Source organism: Pteropus alecto, unplaced genomic scaffold (assembly GCF_000325575.1).
Source record: "Pteropus alecto unplaced genomic scaffold, ASM32557v1 scaffold131, whole genome shotgun sequence".
In the NCBI taxonomy this organism is placed as follows: Eukaryota; Metazoa; Chordata; class Mammalia; order Chiroptera; family Pteropodidae; genus Pteropus; species Pteropus alecto.
Genome location: NW_006434709.1, coordinates 13,464,757 through 13,483,809, shown reverse-complemented (window position 1 = coordinate 13,483,809; position 19,053 = coordinate 13,464,757). Strand labels below are relative to the sequence as shown.

Below are 19,053 nucleotides of genomic sequence, written 5' to 3'. Positions count from 1 at the left end.
TCAAACATGCAAAGAAAAGTCAAAGCTCATTAATGTAGACCCTACGTGTATTTTAAGTGAATTTCTAATTTAGTTGTTTTGTTGCATGTGGTCTAATGAAAGTTAGACCAAATGCATGCTTTTGATAAAACTCTATATTATAACTTCCATCAAAACTAATTTTTTTCTTATTTGTCTCTTACAGAGGACATAAAGATAAAATATTTGTGGTAAAGTGTAACCCACACCATGTTGACAAACTGGTTACAGTTGGGATAAAGCACATCAAATTCTGGCAGCAAGCAGGTACTGTTGTTTGGGTTTTTCATTATATGTTTGAGAATTTGAAGAAAACCTTAACCGATACCTAGTCTATCTCTGCAATCGAAAATTAAAGTATGCCTAAAAGATATTCTCTTCCAAATTCACTTTAGACTGTCTAATATCTAAGCTGTGAAACTTAGAGCACTCTGTATGATGCTATGCATATTCATCAATATCTAGAAAGCTTTGGAAAATATTCCACTGTGAAAATAATTATATTTAGTCATCTATTCTGAAAGCAGTAATTATGTTGGACTACTGAACAAGAAGTAAAATAATCACTTTGGTTGAGTGAATAGAATGTTCAGTATTATGAGAGTCCCTTTATTTATCACTGAATTTAGAAAATGAATTAAATTCTGACATTGCACACAGTAGTTGGTCAAAATAAATACTCGTGAATTATAATATTGATTATAATGAGTAAATAAGCATGACAAAACATGGAACGGCATCTTACTTTTTTCATTAATAAACCACACTTTTATTATAATCGTTTCTGAGCTCAGTATCAGCTTTAGTACCTAGCCCAAGTTTATACTGGACAAAACATAAATAAGCTACCATTCCAATGCTTTCTGATCTTAAAGAAAGGATAATGATACCCAGCACGTCCGTAGAGCCAGCCTGTGTAGAATTGTCTGGCATGAGTCTGGGTTTCTCAGTGCTAGTCAGGAAGTGCAGGGAAGTGTGAACATCTACAGGAGAATCTGATGTACTTTCTCCTACACGATGATTTATTTTTCTCACCCCAAAGTTCCTGTGATAAAAATTGAGGCAAAACATATATAACATGTTTACATCTACATTCACATTCACGAAGTGTCCTAGCTCTCCCAGGCACTTAGTCACTCCTTCCTCTGGCTGGCACAGAGCTTGCACTGAACTTTCATTAGATGCCTGTCTCATTGGACTGAGATGCATATAGAGTTCTCTCTCCAGCCAGGCCTTGAAAGCGGGAACTCTCTTTTCATCCTCATACCCCACCACTGACGACTGTGCCTGCCACAAAGTAGGGATTCAATAAACATTGAATTAATGTATGAGTGAATGAGAAACCTTCTTATAATATTTTTGTTTGTGATACTTCTTGCTGTTTTCATACATCTTTCTGTATATACATAGTGTCAACACACTGGGTTTTTCATTGAAGATAGCCATTCTACATGCTCATAGAAGGTGTCACTTTTTTAAAAAGTAATAAATACTCTTGGTCTACTCCAGGTGGGGGCTTCACCTCTAAAAGAGGAATTTTTGGAAGTGTTGGAAAATGGGAAACAATGATGTGTGTTTCTTACGGGCGAATGGAAGATCTAGTGTTCTCAGGAGCAGCTACTGGAGATATTTTTATTTGGAAAGATATTCTTCTACTAAAGACAGTGAAGGCTCATGATGGGCCTGTGTTTGCTATGTATGCATTGGATAAGGTATGGTATACTTTTTTAGAATTCATTTTCCTCATCAGCTTTCTAAAATTATAAGTTAGTCTTAGGAAGGTCCACACCGAGAGACTGTGTCTAAAGCCAGTACTATCTGAACTAGAAAGTAGTCGTCATGACTGTCTTGTCAAGAGAAGACATGGCAGGGAGTACAGACATCTTTTAAATTTTCTCTTTTATTTATAATTTATGTTCAGTTTCTCCCCACTTTTTCCACATGTGTTCTTCTTGGCTCTTACGCCTTCGAGCTCCGTAAGAATTAGCACTGGGTTACATGTAGACTCACAGTAGCAGACAAGTCCTGAGAAGTATTTCAGTATTATCCTTCCTCCCCAGGGCACAATGAGCAGAGACCTGGAAGTACCAAGTGATTAGATTATCTTCCCAGCCATCAATTTGACCAACAGTTATGTTGATAACCAGTTTGTTCTTTTGTAGACAGGTTCAGCTTAGACAAGAATGTTAGAGTGAAGTCTTTTCACCAGCTCAAAGTTGTGCAAACATCACAGAGGGTACTCACAGAAACCTACATGATATAGGAAAGGTGAGATGTCCCAGCTCAGTGAGACAGGAGAAAAAAGGGATGAATTCTTCCTTCCTCTGACTTATGTTCTATTCCGGTTCCCGTACTGGGGAGGGGAATCTACTGAGTCCACCCAATTTAAATGTTAGTCTCATCTGGAAACACCCTTACACACACAGAAATATTTAATCTGAGCACCCTAGATTAGCTGGCCCGTCATATTGACACATAACATTAACTATCACATTGGCCTTCTTTCCACTCAAGCTCATCTTTATCTTGGTCTTGTCCAGCTAGCCACATGCCTTACAAGTTTTTCTTTATAAAGATCACACTTACCTTCAGTCCTACTAAAAACACTTTCTTCAATCAATTTTTCAGAAAATATCAATTTTTTATTCACTGCTAACTTGCTGGTGGGTACAAATTCATCTATGCTCTTTGCCAAAGAACTTAAGCCACCCAACACACCTAAGCTTAGCCTCATTTTGCATTTCCCTGTTTTCAGGTAAATATGCTGATTCTACTACAGAAGTAGATTCTGGGTATACATGCAACTATATGGCTGTTTTGGTCATTAAACTATTTTATTATATGTGCAGCTATATGATTTAGTTGTTAAACTTTTTTTTTTTTTAACTGGCAAACTTGTTTTTTGGTTAAACTACAAATGTTAGAAAAGATTAAAACAGAATGAAGAATTTTTGTAGGCCCAGAAGTTAATGTGAGATAACTTGTTTAAATGCTTTTATGGCTTGGTAAATTAAGCTAACAAATCATGGGAAGAGACAAGGATATCACAGTATAACTGTTAGGTCCAGGAGGGCTCCATCCCTTACCCCCGTAGTGTGGGAGCCAGACTCCTCCCTTATCTCTCATGTGGAAAATGGACCTTGCAACGTCCGGGTTGGCTGTTGGCAACAGCTACATGCTCACCTCCCATTTCACTCAACTTAGGGACTTTCCACCATTCCCTGACAATTTACCCTGCCAAAATACTCCCACTGAAAAGCCCCATATAAGTTTCAGGTCCCCTTGTATTTGGGGCTGACGCCATCTTCAGCTCAGCCTGGCTGTCACTTTGCTACAGTAAACCCTGCTAAACCCCTTCGGCCTTGTGCGTTCCTCCTTCAACAAACTTAATGATAAGATCCTGCATTTAAATTTAATTTGGGGATCAAATCTTCCTGGGTGCAAAACCCATAGTAAGGAAAAGAATATTTAATGTAATAAACTTCAAAATATTATTTCCTCGCGCACATTATTAAAATGCAGTAAATTAAATGTTTCTGAGAAAACAGAATGAATTAGTATTTTTCTTTAAAAAAAAAAGACTTTTCTAAGAACAGCTGGTATATATGATAAGTTGCCAGAAATAAAAACTAGTAAGGCCAAGAAATCATAAGCTTAGAACAAGAATAAAGATGACTGTTCAGTAAAAAATATCCAATATGTTAAGCTCTTTACTTTCCAGATTTTGTAAATAGTCATTTGGATTTTAATTACTGTGGAAATTGATGTCTACTGAACAAATTAGCAGGATGATTTTATATGAAGTGCCTAATTTACTCTTAATAATAAATAATGATGTTTTCTTCCGGAAGTAATTATTTAATTTAAAAATATTTAACAATCATTTTCATTGTGATGTTAATTATGATTCATTCAGTAGGAATATATGAGATAGCAGAAACTGCCAGGCTCTGAGGCTGGTCCTGTTCTGTCAGAACCCACTCTCTAGTCAGGGACTAGGCACAGAAACAGCCATCCAGTGTACCAAAGTGCAATGGACACACAATGAGAATGTACACAATTCTGCTAGAGGAGAAGGGGAGAGAAGATTCCAGAAAATATCATATTACTGTTATGTGTTATCATCAGATTTTTCAGTCTCTGGTACTTAGGAAGAAAACACACACAAAGCTGCACCCAAGGGGGAATCTGTTGGCGCTGGATGGGTAACTGGCTATTTTAATATGTGTGTAATTCTTCCTGTATGTGTCTTCACAGGGTTTTGTAACAGGTGGAAAGGATGGAATCGTGGAGCTCTGGGATGATATGTTTGAAAGATGCTTGAAGACGTATGCCATTAAAAGAGCAGCATTGTCCACTAGCTCTAAAGGTGCCATTCCCAAACATACAATAGAAATATTTTGGGATGGAGACAGTAGTTCTGATGTTCTTGGAAAAAACATGACCAAATCAATTAATTCTTTCTTCCATGTTCAGAGCTCTAGGCCCCTGGTAGAAACATCAAGGGTGATTGCTAAATACCTAGTACTTTGGAACTATAAAACAGAATCTATATAATAGTAAACCTTTTTATTTTTTCTTCTACTAAATACGATTTCTCCCCTCAGGCTTGCTTTTGGAAGATAACCCTTCAATTCGTGCCATTACGTTGGGACATGGACATATCCTGGTGGGAACAAAAAATGGAGAGATCCTAGAAATTGATAAAAGTGGCCCAATGACGCTGCTCATTCAGGTACTGTGTTTGTTCATATTCTAAACCACAATTCACATCAAAGCCAGGACTAGGGCGAGGTGGAGGGGGAGTGGCGCTTAATGTGCAAAATTTAAAGAGGCATTGACTCTCAGAGTTGTACAAGTATTAATTACCTATAGTTGTGTAACAAAGTGCCACAAACCCAGGAGCTTGAAACAGCACACATTTATTAACTTATGATTTTTTGTGGATCAGAAGTTTGAGCATGGCTTAGCTGGGTCCTCTGAGGTTCTGCAAGGCTGTACTGAGAGCTAGGCTGCAGTCTCATCTGAGGGTCAACTGAAGGATCTGCTTCCAAGGTCATTCAGGTTAGCAGAATTCAGATCCTCGTGGTTGTAGGACTGAGGGCTTCCATTCCTTCCCGGCTGTTGGTGAGAGGCCACCTTCAGCTCCTAGAGGCTGCCCACAATTCCTTGCCATACAGGGTTCTCCAACTGGCTCCTTACTTCCTCAAATCCAGCAAGGGAGAGAGAAAAAATAGGCACTGAAGTCTTATTTAACATAATCATATCATTATGTACATATAATCATAAACATCCATTACTTTCGCCATGTTATTGATTGAAAACAAGCCACAGGTCATGCCACACTCAAAGGAAGTTGATTATACAAGAGCATGACAACTAGGAGGATCGTGAAGGTCACTTTAAGAGTTTGCCCATCACAGATCATCCTCTGCTCCCCAGTTCTTCATGTTCCCACCCATTTAAAGTTTATTCCCCCTCCCAAGGTCTCCAAGAGCCTTATCCCATTACTGTAGCTGCTCAGAGCCCATAATCTCATCATCTAAATCAAGTGCAGGTGTGCCAAAGGCTCCTTAGGTGTAGTTCCTCCAGGTCTGTCAATCTGTAAAACAATTTCTCTGCTCCACACACACCAAACATATAAGCACCTCTTTAGATTTTGTACTTCACTCTAGCCTCTGTCTTGATTTGCATAAACATATCACGTACTCCTTACCCTCCCTCTGCCCTCAAGAATTATATATAGGTAAAATCAGATTAAAATAATTAACTCTAAATCCTCAAAGATCAAAGAAGTGATAAAATCTTACCTGAGAGCATAATAGTAGGTGAGTAGGTAGCCCTGCCCAATTTGGTGATGGATAGGACTTATTTATAGATGAAAGAGGCAGGGGAGGTGAGAGGGTGTGTATTCAGAAGGTGGAGTGAAAGAATGGGCACTGATTATATAAGCTTCAGGATTTCTGTGTGTCCAATGGAGGAGCTTCATCCACTTCCCCTGACTTGACTCATGCCTGTGAGTTTGCTATATTAGGGATGAATCCCAAAATCCCACTGAGAGGGACCCTCTGATTGGCTACATCCTGGGAACAGGTCTCCACACAGGTCATGGCTCAGAACACTATGATGTTTTAGAAATGCATGTGCTCAAGTCCCGCTCTGGATATCCCACCATAAGAATCAATGTATTAAAAACAAACTTTGAAGCTCTGTGGCTGACTGCCGGGCAGCCAGATTGAGAACTATGCTGGACATGCGTCCTCGAAGCGTGACTTCTTTGTTCTCCAGCTGCTCATGTTTTTGTCGTTTCCTGCTAAACTAATTTATTTTTCTTTCTGTCTGTGACTTCTTATTCATTTTATTAAAAAAGCCTTTATTTCAATTTTAAAAATTTAGTCTTTTTAATTTATCACTGATTTTTTAAATCCCCAAATGTTTGACTTTAAATTGTTTTCACACATGCTTATTTTACTAAATATTTTATAAGATTTATACCATAATACTGTAATTTTAAAAATACTGTAAGATTTAAACTCTAAGTTTTCTAACTTTAAACTCAAAGTATTATGTTATAGTTGAGCCAATTTTGTTTAAATATGTTTTAAATTTGACAATAAAGGCTTTTCACTTTTTTGTTCTCTAGGATTCTATTATATATTTTTTCTATTCTAATAATAAAAATAATCACAGGTACTATTTATTAAACACGTACTATGTGTCAGGCAATACTATTGTACAAAATTTCTCATCTCTACAACAGATTCATTCAGTTGAAATTGTTTTATTGATGAGGGGCCCCAAGCCCAATAAACCATCCACAGCCACCTGCTAAGAACTGCAGAGCTGGGATTCAAACTGAGGTCTGTCAGATACTGAGCCCCTCTTTTTAACTATAGCAGGCTGTTCTCTAAATGTCTCAGCAGGGAAACCACAGGAAAGCAGTGCAGAATCATGGTCCCCTGAGCTTCGGGTGGGCGGTGGGACCGTCTTCTCTTCTTACATGTGTACCATTCATTTCCTTTATTCTCAGTCTCTCTTTCTTCTTCTGGTGTATCACTCATTTGCCTGTCTCTTCTAGGTAGAACTCAGTAGTTGAATTCAATCAATGTTAGTTCTCCCGCCAAGATCTGCTCTGTGTTGTGTGCTGTGCATGGTGGAGTAGGACTTCCTGTGCTCTCAGGGCTCACAGTCCTGCTCTGAGATAGGGTAGGCACTGAGCAAAAGTTAAGGAACAGTAGAGGCAGCATGATTAAGATCATCAGCTACCCTGCTGGGGGACCATATCGGAACCACTTTTCCATTTTCAAAAGCCTGGCAACCCAGTATCACTTGGAATAGATTGCTTACTTAAGAGAAGGATAGCTAGGTTGGGGGAGGAGAGAATTGACACAAGGTGAGTTCTGACAATTTCCATTGCATATACTTTGAGTATAATCAATGCAATTATGGGTATCATCACCTTTATGGGTGATCAGTAGGAAAGTAAGATCCCAAGCTCATTTCCTTGTGCCACTCAAGATTCTTCCAACCTGCCTTGCTTACTGTCCATTCCTGTTATACAGGAATTAAAATAATCATATTCAATTAAATATTTTTAAATCAGTTTATGAGCAGTAGTTTGAAAGGATTTCAGAGCTCCACAACCTTGTCTTCAAGCAAAATGAACAAAGAGCTCCAAACAGCTCCAGTTTTGGGGAGACATGGGGGTTGACCTCCTGACCCATCCTCTGAGTGTGACCTTGGAAGCTTCTGAAAGAAAGAAAACTAGGGATGCAGGGTGCTCCAAATCCAATAAATCCAAAAACAATATCTACACCCTTCTCAGATATTTGAATGTCAGCTGTGTTTGGAACTTTGTGCCTTCTGCCAAATTACTATTTTGCTCAAACAGCTTCCCAGTTAAACCGGAATCATTCAACTTCTCTTTGGAAAGCCACCTGCTCCCTAAAGCATTCCAACTGCAAACACCTTTCAGATGCCTGTATATGGTCTTCCTTTCTGCTTTACTAAGCAAAGCCTTTTTGTAATTAGTCACCAAAAGCAGAAGTTCAGTAAACAATCTAGTCTGTTTTATTGCTCTGTACACTAATCTATTCTTTACACTGCTTTATTGAGCAGTAAGTTATTGAAATCAGATTCATTTTCTCCCTAATTGTTCATTTTTAAATACTGTATTATTTCAGTTATTATTCTAAGCCAGTTAAGTGTGTTTTTGATAAAATGTAAGTATATGGAATTGGTCCAGTCCCTAGCAGGTACCTTTCAGTTGTCCAGTGTTCGCTGGATAGACCAATTTGTGAACAAATGCTGAACCCAGGACGCCTGAAATAAAAATCTAGCTCTCTTTATTTCTGTTCTGCCACATGCTATACATTCAAAGGACTAAAACTGAATTAATAAGAATATTGCTGTCCAATTCCTCTGACAAAGATAGGTGGTACCTATATTTTTCAGAATATGTTTTATTGAAGTGGTTTGCGTTGTTGTGATCAAGCTGTTTTACAAAGACATATGTATGTACTATGTTTATTCAATGTCAAATAACAGGATAAAATAAGGACACTTCATTATCCACCCAGAAGTTTCTAAATGAGAAGATGTTTGGCATCATGTAAACCAAATTTATACGTGATGAGACCATATTTTGCTTTCCAAATGAATGCTTTCACATCATGTAGATTCAGGTTCAATGAAAAATTCACAGCAATCATTTTGGCTCAAGGAAGCTCAAACTGTGTTTATTACTATTTGAGCCTTTTTGGAATACTCTTGGGCTGAATATGTAGCACAAGGCTGTTGAAGGGCAAGCTGAAAAGCATGAACTAAGTTGATGTTGTCCAACTTCCTCTCCCACAGGGGCACATGGAAGGAGAAGTGTGGGGGTTGGCAGCTCACCCTCTCCTGCCCATCTGTGCAACAGTGAGTGATGATAAAACCCTTCGCATCTGGGAATTATCCTCCCAGCACCGTATGCTGGCGGTACGGAAACTCAAAAAAGGTATGTGACATCACCTTACACATCTGTAAAAGTATTTACAAACAACAGAATGTGTTGGATTCATTTATCCATTTAACTAGTATTTACTGAGAGCCCCCAAATATGCTAGACAATGGGAATTCAGTGTTTGCTGCTATAGTCATAACCCAGCACCTGTAGAATTATTCCAGGAGGCTGGCCTGATCCATCGGTGCCCAGCTCTGTGAGTCACTTGATTTTCCTTGCACTGCACAGACATTTGCCACCTGGGGGCAATATGTCCTTCTCATCGGGAGCTTGAGAGTCAGTTGAAATACATCAGCTTGTAAAGAATGCTGTTTATCTTTATGTCTGACAGTCTCCAGAACTGATTTCATTACTGAAAAACAAAAATCAGCTGTACCAAAAAATCAAGAAAGGAGTAAATATGTACTGAACACCTAGCTGCACTACAACTCAGAGGTATATCAAGATGTACAAATTTAGCAGACATTTACTGAGTAGCTTCTCTGTGTCAGGCACTGGGGATGGCAGGATGACTGGTCCTATCTCTAGTTTCAGAGGTGGACAAGATTTGAACAGAGTCCCAGCAACAGATGGTGAATTCAAATTGGGTAATTTGAGGAGAGTCTGAAAACAGGACTATTTATAAAGAGGTAGGTAGGATGTTGAGAAACGACTGGGGACAGTGCAGTATTATGATGCTCTTAATGGCTAGGTACCATTTCCAGCCCTGGGCCTGAAGAGGCTGGAGGAAGGAGTGATTATTGGAATCTGCAAATGAGAGCTGTGTGAAACAGAAGCCTGGCAGCAGCTATGACCATCAGCCCAGAGATTTAGCTGTATGCAGTGACCTCACAGAGAGGCAGCTAGGGGAATACATGTAGCCTCCCTCTCTCCCTTCTCCTGCCTGTGTTCTTCTTGCCCAAACCCAATCGGGAGCCAGAGGAGCCCATTGAAACAGTCTATACAGGCTAGGTTCAGGCATAGAGCAGGTTCGAGAATGGGTGTGGAGAGACAAAGCTATCTGGCCCAAACAAACAAGGTACCATGGAGGCTCAGAGGAAGGCCTGCTGCCAGCGGTGGCTTCGTCAAGGAAGAAACATGAGATCTGAGACCCAAAGGATTTGCAGAAGTCCTTAAGATGGGAAAGGATGAGATTGGGATCTGGTGCTAAAGTATTTGTACTGGGCAGTTTTATAAGCAGAAACATCAGGGATGTGTTCTAAGGGGACGAAATAAAGATGTCAGGATAGCAGGAACAACAAGGATGCTGACTGATATTGTCAGCAACTGCACTCACACTTTGTGTTTGGTCTTCATGGGATCCCAGAGAAAAAAGCCATTATTTTACCACCTAAAAATTTAGGGAACTGAGGCATAGAGAACTTAAGTCACTTGCCCAAAGTCCTGCAGCCTGTAAATGATGAAACTGAATTCTAACCCTGGCAGCGTGGCTTCAAGGAGCACACCCGCGGCCACTGCGTGATGCTGCCTCCTCCTGGCATATTGCTTCTTTTTACACTGACTTCCAGGCCTTTGTAAATGGTGAAGCCAGGACTCAAATCCAGCTCTGACTCCAGAGTCCATGCTCTTAACCACTACAAGATCGAATCATTTGGCCACTGATTTATATTGAGGAAATGACAGACCGAGTCCTTATTGCAAGGGACTTGAATGTCAGACAATGGACTTTATTCACTAGTTAAAAATCAGTTCAAAAGAACACTACATTAGATAAGATGACCTTTCAGCCCAGTTTATAGCTGTTGTCCTGGTGTAATTATTTATAGCTTTCCTTCTCACTCTCAGAAGTGTCCTGGTTTGTACAACAAATTATATGGTTAACCTAATCTTGGTAACTCTCCTCAAGGGCAGGCTCCCCTTGGACCTGCACCATGCCTGACTCACTGTAGGTAATTGTTTGCTAAGTGAATGAATGAGTGAAGGAAGATAAAATTAAGAGAGCTGATGTAAAGTTATTGGTATGGACATAGCTTTCAGCATACCATGAATAGTGACCGAGGGGTGTGTGTATGGAAACTCAGCTTGGAGTGCCTTAATACAAGGTTGCATGCCTGTCCCACCCCTGGGTCTGTGCTTACTTAAATCTCACAGCGAGAATGGGGAAAGACATATTCTCAAATAGGATTCCTAGTCAGCATACCCCCCGCCAGAGTCCCTACTCCTTGCTCAGAAATGTCTCCCTGTCACTCTCCAAAGCAGAGGAAAACATTGCTCAGGCAGCCCCATCTCCCTGTGATTAGTTTTACAGACACCTCTTGAGAGAATGTTGTGCATATTCCATTCTTCTCATGATAGAAGAGGCAAGAACAAAATCACCTCTAGCATTATGTATTGTGACCCATGGATCTGAGAATTGGAGTGACTAGGAGTAGAGCAACAAGGTTCTCTAAAACAAGCTTTATGTGTAAGGCATGGTATAAAAAATAGTTTCTAGAAATTTTATTACAGAAATCCTGTTCTTATATATTACTTCTTTTTGGGAGCAAAGATACTGGTTATGTTAATCTTTTGAAAACCCCAAGTATTCAGATGCCAAGAAATGAGTGGATACCCTCAAAGCAATTGAAAATGTATTTTTAGCATTATGATTATTGTGTTTGTGTTTGGAGGGAAGAGTTTTTTTTTTTAAATTATGAAGTTTTAGTTCTTCTCACAAGTAGTGTTAAAGGCAGTCATATGTCCATGCATAACGCACATATACAAGTTTCTCCATCTCTTCATTTGGTTGTTTGACAGTAAAGTTATGGATAATAACACTGTTTCCTGTGGATTCTTTTGCAGGTGGAAGATGCTGTGCCTTCTCCCCTGATGGGAAAGCCTTAGCAGTCGGCCTGAATGATGGGAGTTTCCTGGTCGTAAACGCTGACACTGTTGAAGACATGGTCTCCTTCCATCACAGAAAAGAAATGATCTCGGATATCAAATTTTCAAAAGGTAAAGATGACAGCAAAAACTTTTTAAAATGTGTTGGGACAAAAAGTTACAATCGTGGACTATTTTCATTATTCTTGACCTTTTTCCCCACTTAAGAATACTAAGTTCCTGGAAGTAAATACTTCTACAAAATGTTTTGATATTAACTGCATGTTTTTCTTTATAGATACAGGAAAATACCTTGCCGTGGCATCCCATGATAACTTTGTGGATATTTACAATGTACTTACAAGCAAAAGGGTTGGCATCTGTAAAGGTGCTTCTAGTTATATTACTCATATCGACTGGGACTCTAGAGGTAATGTATGTTGTGGCTTTAAATGTAATTTTTATTTTAAAAATCAGCGTCTATTCACATATTGTTTCTAGAGAGAACGGCAGTTGACTTTTAAAGAAAAACAGAGAAGGGGACCCCACAACAATGTAAACGACTATAATTTTATAACCTAAAGGCGATACTGTTAATATTTTTGAGTACTTTTCCATATTGTTGTTTTTGTTGTTGTTAAGCCATTGAGTTTTGAGAGAGTTAAAGATGTATATCATAACTTCTGTTACCCTAGCAAGCCACCACCTCCCCTTTGAGGTTCTACACGCTGTGTCCTTGCCTTGTGTTTCCTCCTTATTGCTGTCCCTTTTCCTCCCAATGTTCTACCTCCCAACGAACTATCCAAGAAGTCTCAAGCAATTTCCATCCTCCAGCAGAAGCAGAAAGCTACCTTCACCTCACCTAAAGTTTCTCTGGTTTCTTGAGCTCCCAATCTAGCCTCTAAGTCATGCTCACAAACACCATGGGGATATGTCTGTTTGTTCATTTATTTAACAAATTTCACTTCTGCCATTTGCAAAGTCTTAAGCCAGAAAATGTGGAAGATCCAGAAGTGAGACATGGTTCCTGCTCATTGCAGAGTTTAATCATTTACTGAGGACAGACATGCTTGTACCTGAAGAATACAAGAGCACAAACTGGGGGAGGCACAGGAGTAAGATGTGGTGAGCGGGGGTCTTGGAGTGGGCAAGTCAGCATTAAGCACCCAGGGTGGAGTGCCAGTGCTATAGGGTAGGACACTTTTAAATCTCATGCTGGGAAATTGGCTGATGTTAGAGTCTGGAGCAGGTGTTTAGGAAAGGGCAGGGTCCTAGCTCTCAGAGAAGTTTTAGTCCATTGTGGTAGAAGAGCACCAAGCGCAGTGGTGTATTCTGAGGAAGAGCTCCCAGGGGAATCATGGAGCCTTTACAGAAGGAGTGACTTTTTAGATGGATCTTAAAGGATGAGCATAAATTCACCTGATGGCAAAGCCTTCCAGGCTTAGAAGAAACACGGTGTGCCAAGACATGGAGGTGAAAGTGCAGGGTGATTAAGAAATAGTAATGCTGAGTAGCTGAGGGTATGAAGGGAGACGAAATGTGAAGGAACTTTTATGTCACAAGTGGAAGTTGAACACTGAACTTTATCCTATAGGCATTAGGTAATTCTAAGGGACTTGGGGTGGGGCATTTCCTACCATCTTAGGGAGAGTGAGTGGGCCTGGAGTTGGAAAGCAACTAAAATAAACCAGGATAAAGAGATAATGAGCACCTCAACCAAAAAGAGATCATTTCAGAGTTGCCAAAATATTTTATTTCGGGTATTTCTTGAAGTAGTTGCCATAAACTGATTCTTCTGCCAAGGCAGATCTTTAGTTGTAACTGTTCTTGCTACACTGAAATTAAGACTTTAAGCTTTACAACCTGCAAGCATTTTATACAATGCAATAGAGAGGAAGATAACATGCCATTTATGGTAAGAGACAAGCCCAGCAGGAGCAAAGGGAAATTAGATAAGTCCTTTTCACTTTCCTGTCAGGGGCATGGCAGACCGAGTGCCAAGGACTTAGGCTGGCATTTGTGATTGGGCAGGACACCAGGTGCTTGAGACTCATCTAGGAACCAGTGTGGTTGAGGGGGTGTATGGATGCAGCAACTTCTCAACCCCCTTCTTGGATATTTTATTTATTTGTTTGTTTGTTTGTTTAATATAAGTGGAGTACTTCATATAAGTGGAGTCATATAGTATCTGTCTTTTTGCGACTGGCTTATTTCACTTTGCATAGTATCCTCAAGATTCATTCAAGTTGTAACATGTGTCAGAATTTCTTTTCTTTTAAAGGCCAGATAATACTCCAGTGTATGTACCACATTTTGTTTATTCATCCATCAGTGGCTATATGGGTTGCTTCCACCTTTTGGCTGTTGTGAATCTTGCTGCTATGAACATAGGTGTACAGTTCTTTTGAGTATAAACTCAGAAGTGGAAATTCTGGACCAAAGGATAATTCTCTTTTTAGTTTTTTGAGGAACCTCACCATACTGTCTTCCACAGAGGCCGCAGCACTTTACATTCCCACCAACAATGCATGAGGGTTCCAACTTCTCTACATTCTTGCCTGTGCTTGGTGGTTTTCTGGGGTTTTGTTGTTGTTGTTTTTATAGCAGCAATCTTAATGGGCGTGAGGTGGTTTCTCATTGTAATTTGATTCACATTTTGAGAGGATTTTTTTTATTCCGTAAATGTGTAAGCTCTGTATTGGATACTATAGGGATATAAAGAAGAGTAAGTCCCAGATGGAAAGAACAAGATCTTGGCCAAGATCAGGGGGTTGAGGCTGTGGGGAGGCTGGGTAAAGGTCTGTATGTGGGCCTTCAATGTGGAGCCATCACTTGGTAGAGAGAGGCAAACCTCGCTATTTCTATAATTCTGCCCCAAATAGTTAGCATCTGTGGTCCAGCTAGTGCTCAGGATGATGGCAAAGGACTGAGAGTAAGGAGGCTGAAAAGCCACCTTGCCTCTGTCTTAAGCAGCCCCTTCAGTCAGATGAGAGGATCAGATCGAATGGTTTGTAGGACTGAGAAGAGAACAGAATACTTTTGATCTTGAGGGAGGAGTTATACCATCTGGAGAATAAGAGCTAGTGTGCCCGTGAATATTTCCTGGTTTATCTCCAGGTTCATTGCCGTGAGATATGTCATTCTGACATTCTTATGTTCCTGATTTCTTAGTTACACAAATGCCTGACCTCAAGAATGTTCCAGACTGCCTCAAGACCAGTCTAGCTTTTCACAGTGGTGCCTCGAGGGTCTGCAAAGGGTAGAGAGCAAAATTTAGGAGCAGGAATCTGTTTTATTCCTTTGATCTTGTCAAAAATGGTGAACGCGTTTGCCAAGCCAGCTGGCATGTCAGGGGCGGGGAATAGCACAGCCCTCAGCCTTGGCAGCCTTTTGTGTCCATGGCAACCACAGGTCCTAGGAAAACCAAAAAATGCATCAGTCCTTTGCAGAAACAACAGCTATCCATGAATGAAAGCTCTTGCACGGAATGCTTGAGAAAGAAAAATATACATGGAGAGAGAGAAAACATGGAAGGATATTTTCTAGCTGCTTTTACATTCCTCATATTTCTAGAAATATGAGGAATGTAAAACCTTTTAACAATTGAGCCCTAATAGGAAATCTCATTCCCATTTTCATTGCAAATGGTCTGATATGTTTGGTACATTTAGTACCAATTTTAGAATTGTTCTAACGTGTAAATTATATAGCAGCTGGGATGATGTGTGTGAATCATTTTGTGGACTGTAAAGCTCTATGCACATAGAAGATACGTGATTAACTATACCTGCTTAGAAATGAGGCCATCTGTCTCTTTCAATTCTCTTATTCTGTGTGACTAGATATTTTTAGTGAATAAAAATGTGAGGATTCTGAAAGAACAGGGTTACTATTATTCAGGGGTAAATCATACATGGATTATACAGACTTTGTGCTCCTTGTTTCTGCTCCTGTCCTCAGAATATTTCAGTAGTTATATATTACACGGAAGCAGGCAGGGAAAAAAAAGTGGTGACCTAAATATTTCCTCTACACCTAAAACAAAAAATCAGTGTAACAGAGCAGTAAAGAAAATTTGGGTGAAAAAATACACACCCGTAATTCCACCTTTTTAACACAAGAATAGTTGGTTTAAAAAAAAGTTCACATCATTGGTTGCAAGGAACAGGAACCTACTCAATCCAGCTTAAATTTTAAAATAATAATAAAAGATGAGTTTATTGGAAGGACATAGGGATATCTCATAGAATCCAGGAATAACAGGAAATAGCATCTCCCGAGGAACCAGCTTTAGGAATGAATTGGAAAAAGCCCAGAAACCAAGCAGGAAGTTCCTCTCCCCTCCTTTCCTGCTCTGAGGCAGCTCATTAAAGTGTCCACTGCTCCCCTTGGTCTGGTGTCTGCTTTTGGCCCTCTCTGCACAGGCAGGCTTTCCCTAATTCTTTTGCACATGGCCCACTCTCCGTTGCCCCCAAATGCCACACTCAGTCCCAAAGTCCACATTTAATTCCAGCAAAACACCCACTGATTCAGCCTCCCAGATTCCAATTTCCCAGGGAGAGAATTTGATTGCCCAGCCCAGTCTCTGGCCTGACCCCTTTTGGGTCAAGTAGAGGGCAATTCTCAGGGAAGGAGCATGGGCTAGGTAGGTCCCCACAGGTGTCTGTGGCTCTGTGGAGCACTTCTGGTCCTCGTCTCTTGAGTTTAGATTTTCTAATATTCTAAAGTACTTCACTGAGCTATTCTAATAGTTTTTGGTTTGTTTTTCTAAGTAGAATATGATCTTTGAAACTGGTATAAAGTAAGTTGTTAGGTTTATTTGAGAATTACAATCCTTTGAGTTCTGTTAGGATGCTATGGCCAAAAATCTTCTAAAATTAGCCATATTCAAGGAATGTTTTCATTGAATCCTTTAATCCTTTTTCCACATCCTTCGTTATTCACAATCACTCAAGAATCCTAAAAATATTTTTGCAGATATATTTAGTTCATTGAAAAACTATTGGTTACTCATTTTTTTTTATAATGCTAAATAGCCAAAGCTAATTTAATTCCCTTTTTTCTTTTCCCAGTTGTGTATGTTCAGCCATAAATTGTGCCCGTTTCACAGGAAACATTTTTAAATTCACCGTCAAGGGCAAACCCCCCTCACCACCTTGTTATAACTCAGCAGATTAAAAATGATTAAGGTTTTCAGTTATGAAATGAGAGAACCTTGTTTTTAATTAGTCACTTAGAAATAGATCTGCAATTCCTGAAGGTTAGCCAAGCTAGGTTTCCCACCCAGGTGGTGCCCACTTAACCGGTAAAGATGTAATACAAACCACAAAGTTCTTATTTTGGTATTATTTTTTCAAGAAGGACATTACAAGACTCCTAGCCATGAATAGTTATGGTAAAAAGAGGGGAGGAGAATGTTACGTATAGATACACTCAGTTATTCCACTGAGGTGGAATATTAGGCTGTCTGAGATTTGCTTCAGAATAATCTGGGGCGAGAACCCGAGTGGAGGTTCAGGAACTACGGTTGGCCGTGTGCTGGTAACTGCTGAAACTGGACCTTGGGCACATAGGGGTTCTTTATATTATTCTTACTTTCGTATGTGTTTGAAATTTTCCATAATTAAAAAAAAAATGCTAAAAAAGCACTAGAAAGTATACTTCTTAAGTCATTTAAATTTCAAGCCATAAAGGATTATTGACGTGGTAGAGGAGAATTAGGAAATCTAATCTTTTCAACATCAATCAAAATGAAACCAAGACTATAATTTTACATCAGACCGAAAGACTATTTTTGCTCAACATTTTGTTTTGAAAAAGTCTTGGATTTCTCTACAGATTTTCAAGTGAGATGGAGGAGGGGAGAGGGGAAAGAGCGTTCACAGTTTGTTTTGTGTGCCTTTGTTTTCATGTTTCTAAACTCTAAAGGGCAAATTTAGAATTTAGACCTGAGCAAATGTGAATGCTTGCAACAAGTTTCTCACTTCTGAATTCATAATTCTTGCCAAAGCAGTTTACTTTTACTACATTTCTGTGCTAAGAGGCTACAGGGGGAAAGAACACAAAACAGATTTGGTCCGGCTTTGGAGAAACAGCTACTTTCATTACAACAGACTAAAGCGTAGCAAGTTTGATTCTTCTATCCTTAAAGAATGTCCAAGGTCAGATTTTACGAGGTCCATATTCAAAAAATCATAGCTTTGGAGTTTGTACCATGCCATGTAATTGCCTCTACATACATTTCTGACTAATTCACCATATAGTTAGTCAATTCATGAGACTGACTAAAATGAATCAAAATAGTTGCAGCCACACTTATCACTTTATAATGAAAAGATACATGCAGGGTTTAATTGTCTCTCTACTTTATTCTGTCATAACAGGAAAATTATTGCAAGTTAATTCGGGTGCCAAAGAACAACTGTTTTTTGAAGCTCCAAGAGGCAAACGGCATATAATAAGACCTTCAGAGGTAACAGTCATACACAAAGATTTAACAAATATATTTCATGAAGATTCAATATGTGCATTTTAATAAAACCTATCAATTCTTATTCATTAATATGAGTTACATTTAGTGTACCTTTATACTTGACCATTTCTTAAATCTGGTTGTTTAATCTGGTTTTATACTTTCTGAGGACGTACGAATTTACTGTATCACTGATGCAGCAATGCACACATGGCATTCTGCTTAATTTTTCTGTGCCCGATGATTGTGGCTAAGCTAACAATTTATATGCTTTCCCTTCACCATGTTGTTTTGTGCAAAATGTCTTATAAACATAAATTTTTGAAACATAGTTTCCCAATATTTACTATTTGTAATGATAAGCAATATCCTCTGTAATAATAAGACAAATGATCTTTTAAAGCAAAAACTATCCACGACCTGACCATCCTGATTTATCAAACTGTTTTTTTCCTTGTTTTCCTCATGTCCTTAGCTACATATATAATTTTTTAATTATTGAAATCAAAGCCTAGATAAAATTTTTGAATCCATGAACTACCACTTTCCTGAAAGCTCAGTTACACAGAGCTTCTATATAATTACCCTGATAGCCAAAAGGTCATTGCCCGATCGAGCTCTAAGAATGTTCTCTTAGTCCCAGGAGACAAAATGACTCGTTTATTTGCAATGTAACCCTTGATGAAAGAAAAGGAAATATTGCTTCCTTCAAGGAGAAATGGGTAAGAGTGCGCTGCTGAGGAATAAGCACCTGCCT

At 39.2% G+C, this 19,053-nt stretch overlaps 1 protein-coding gene across 6 annotated transcripts in view; it reads left to right on the top strand.

Annotated features, from left to right (window-relative positions):
- Positions 1 to 19,053, top strand: part of EML6 (echinoderm microtubule associated protein like 6) — a 267,350-nt gene that overhangs the window by 188,250 nt on the left and 60,047 nt on the right. For all 6 annotated transcript variants that reach the window (XR_003045624.1, XM_025045093.1, XM_015587547.2 and 3 more), the window contains 8 exons: positions 185 to 285; positions 1,528 to 1,730; positions 4,276 to 4,387; positions 4,626 to 4,753; positions 8,875 to 9,016; positions 11,804 to 11,956; positions 12,123 to 12,254; positions 18,208 to 18,296. Coding sequence is in view for 5 of the 6 variants with exons in the window: in XM_025045093.1 (XP_024900861.1) it covers positions 185 to 285; positions 1,528 to 1,730; positions 4,276 to 4,387; positions 4,626 to 4,753; positions 8,875 to 9,016; positions 11,804 to 11,956; positions 12,123 to 12,254; positions 18,208 to 18,296 (1,060 nt within the window). In the remaining variant the exon portion in view is untranslated. The remainder of the gene's footprint in view (positions 1 to 184; positions 286 to 1,527; positions 1,731 to 4,275; positions 4,388 to 4,625; positions 4,754 to 8,874; positions 9,017 to 11,803; positions 11,957 to 12,122; positions 12,255 to 18,207; positions 18,297 to 19,053) is intronic.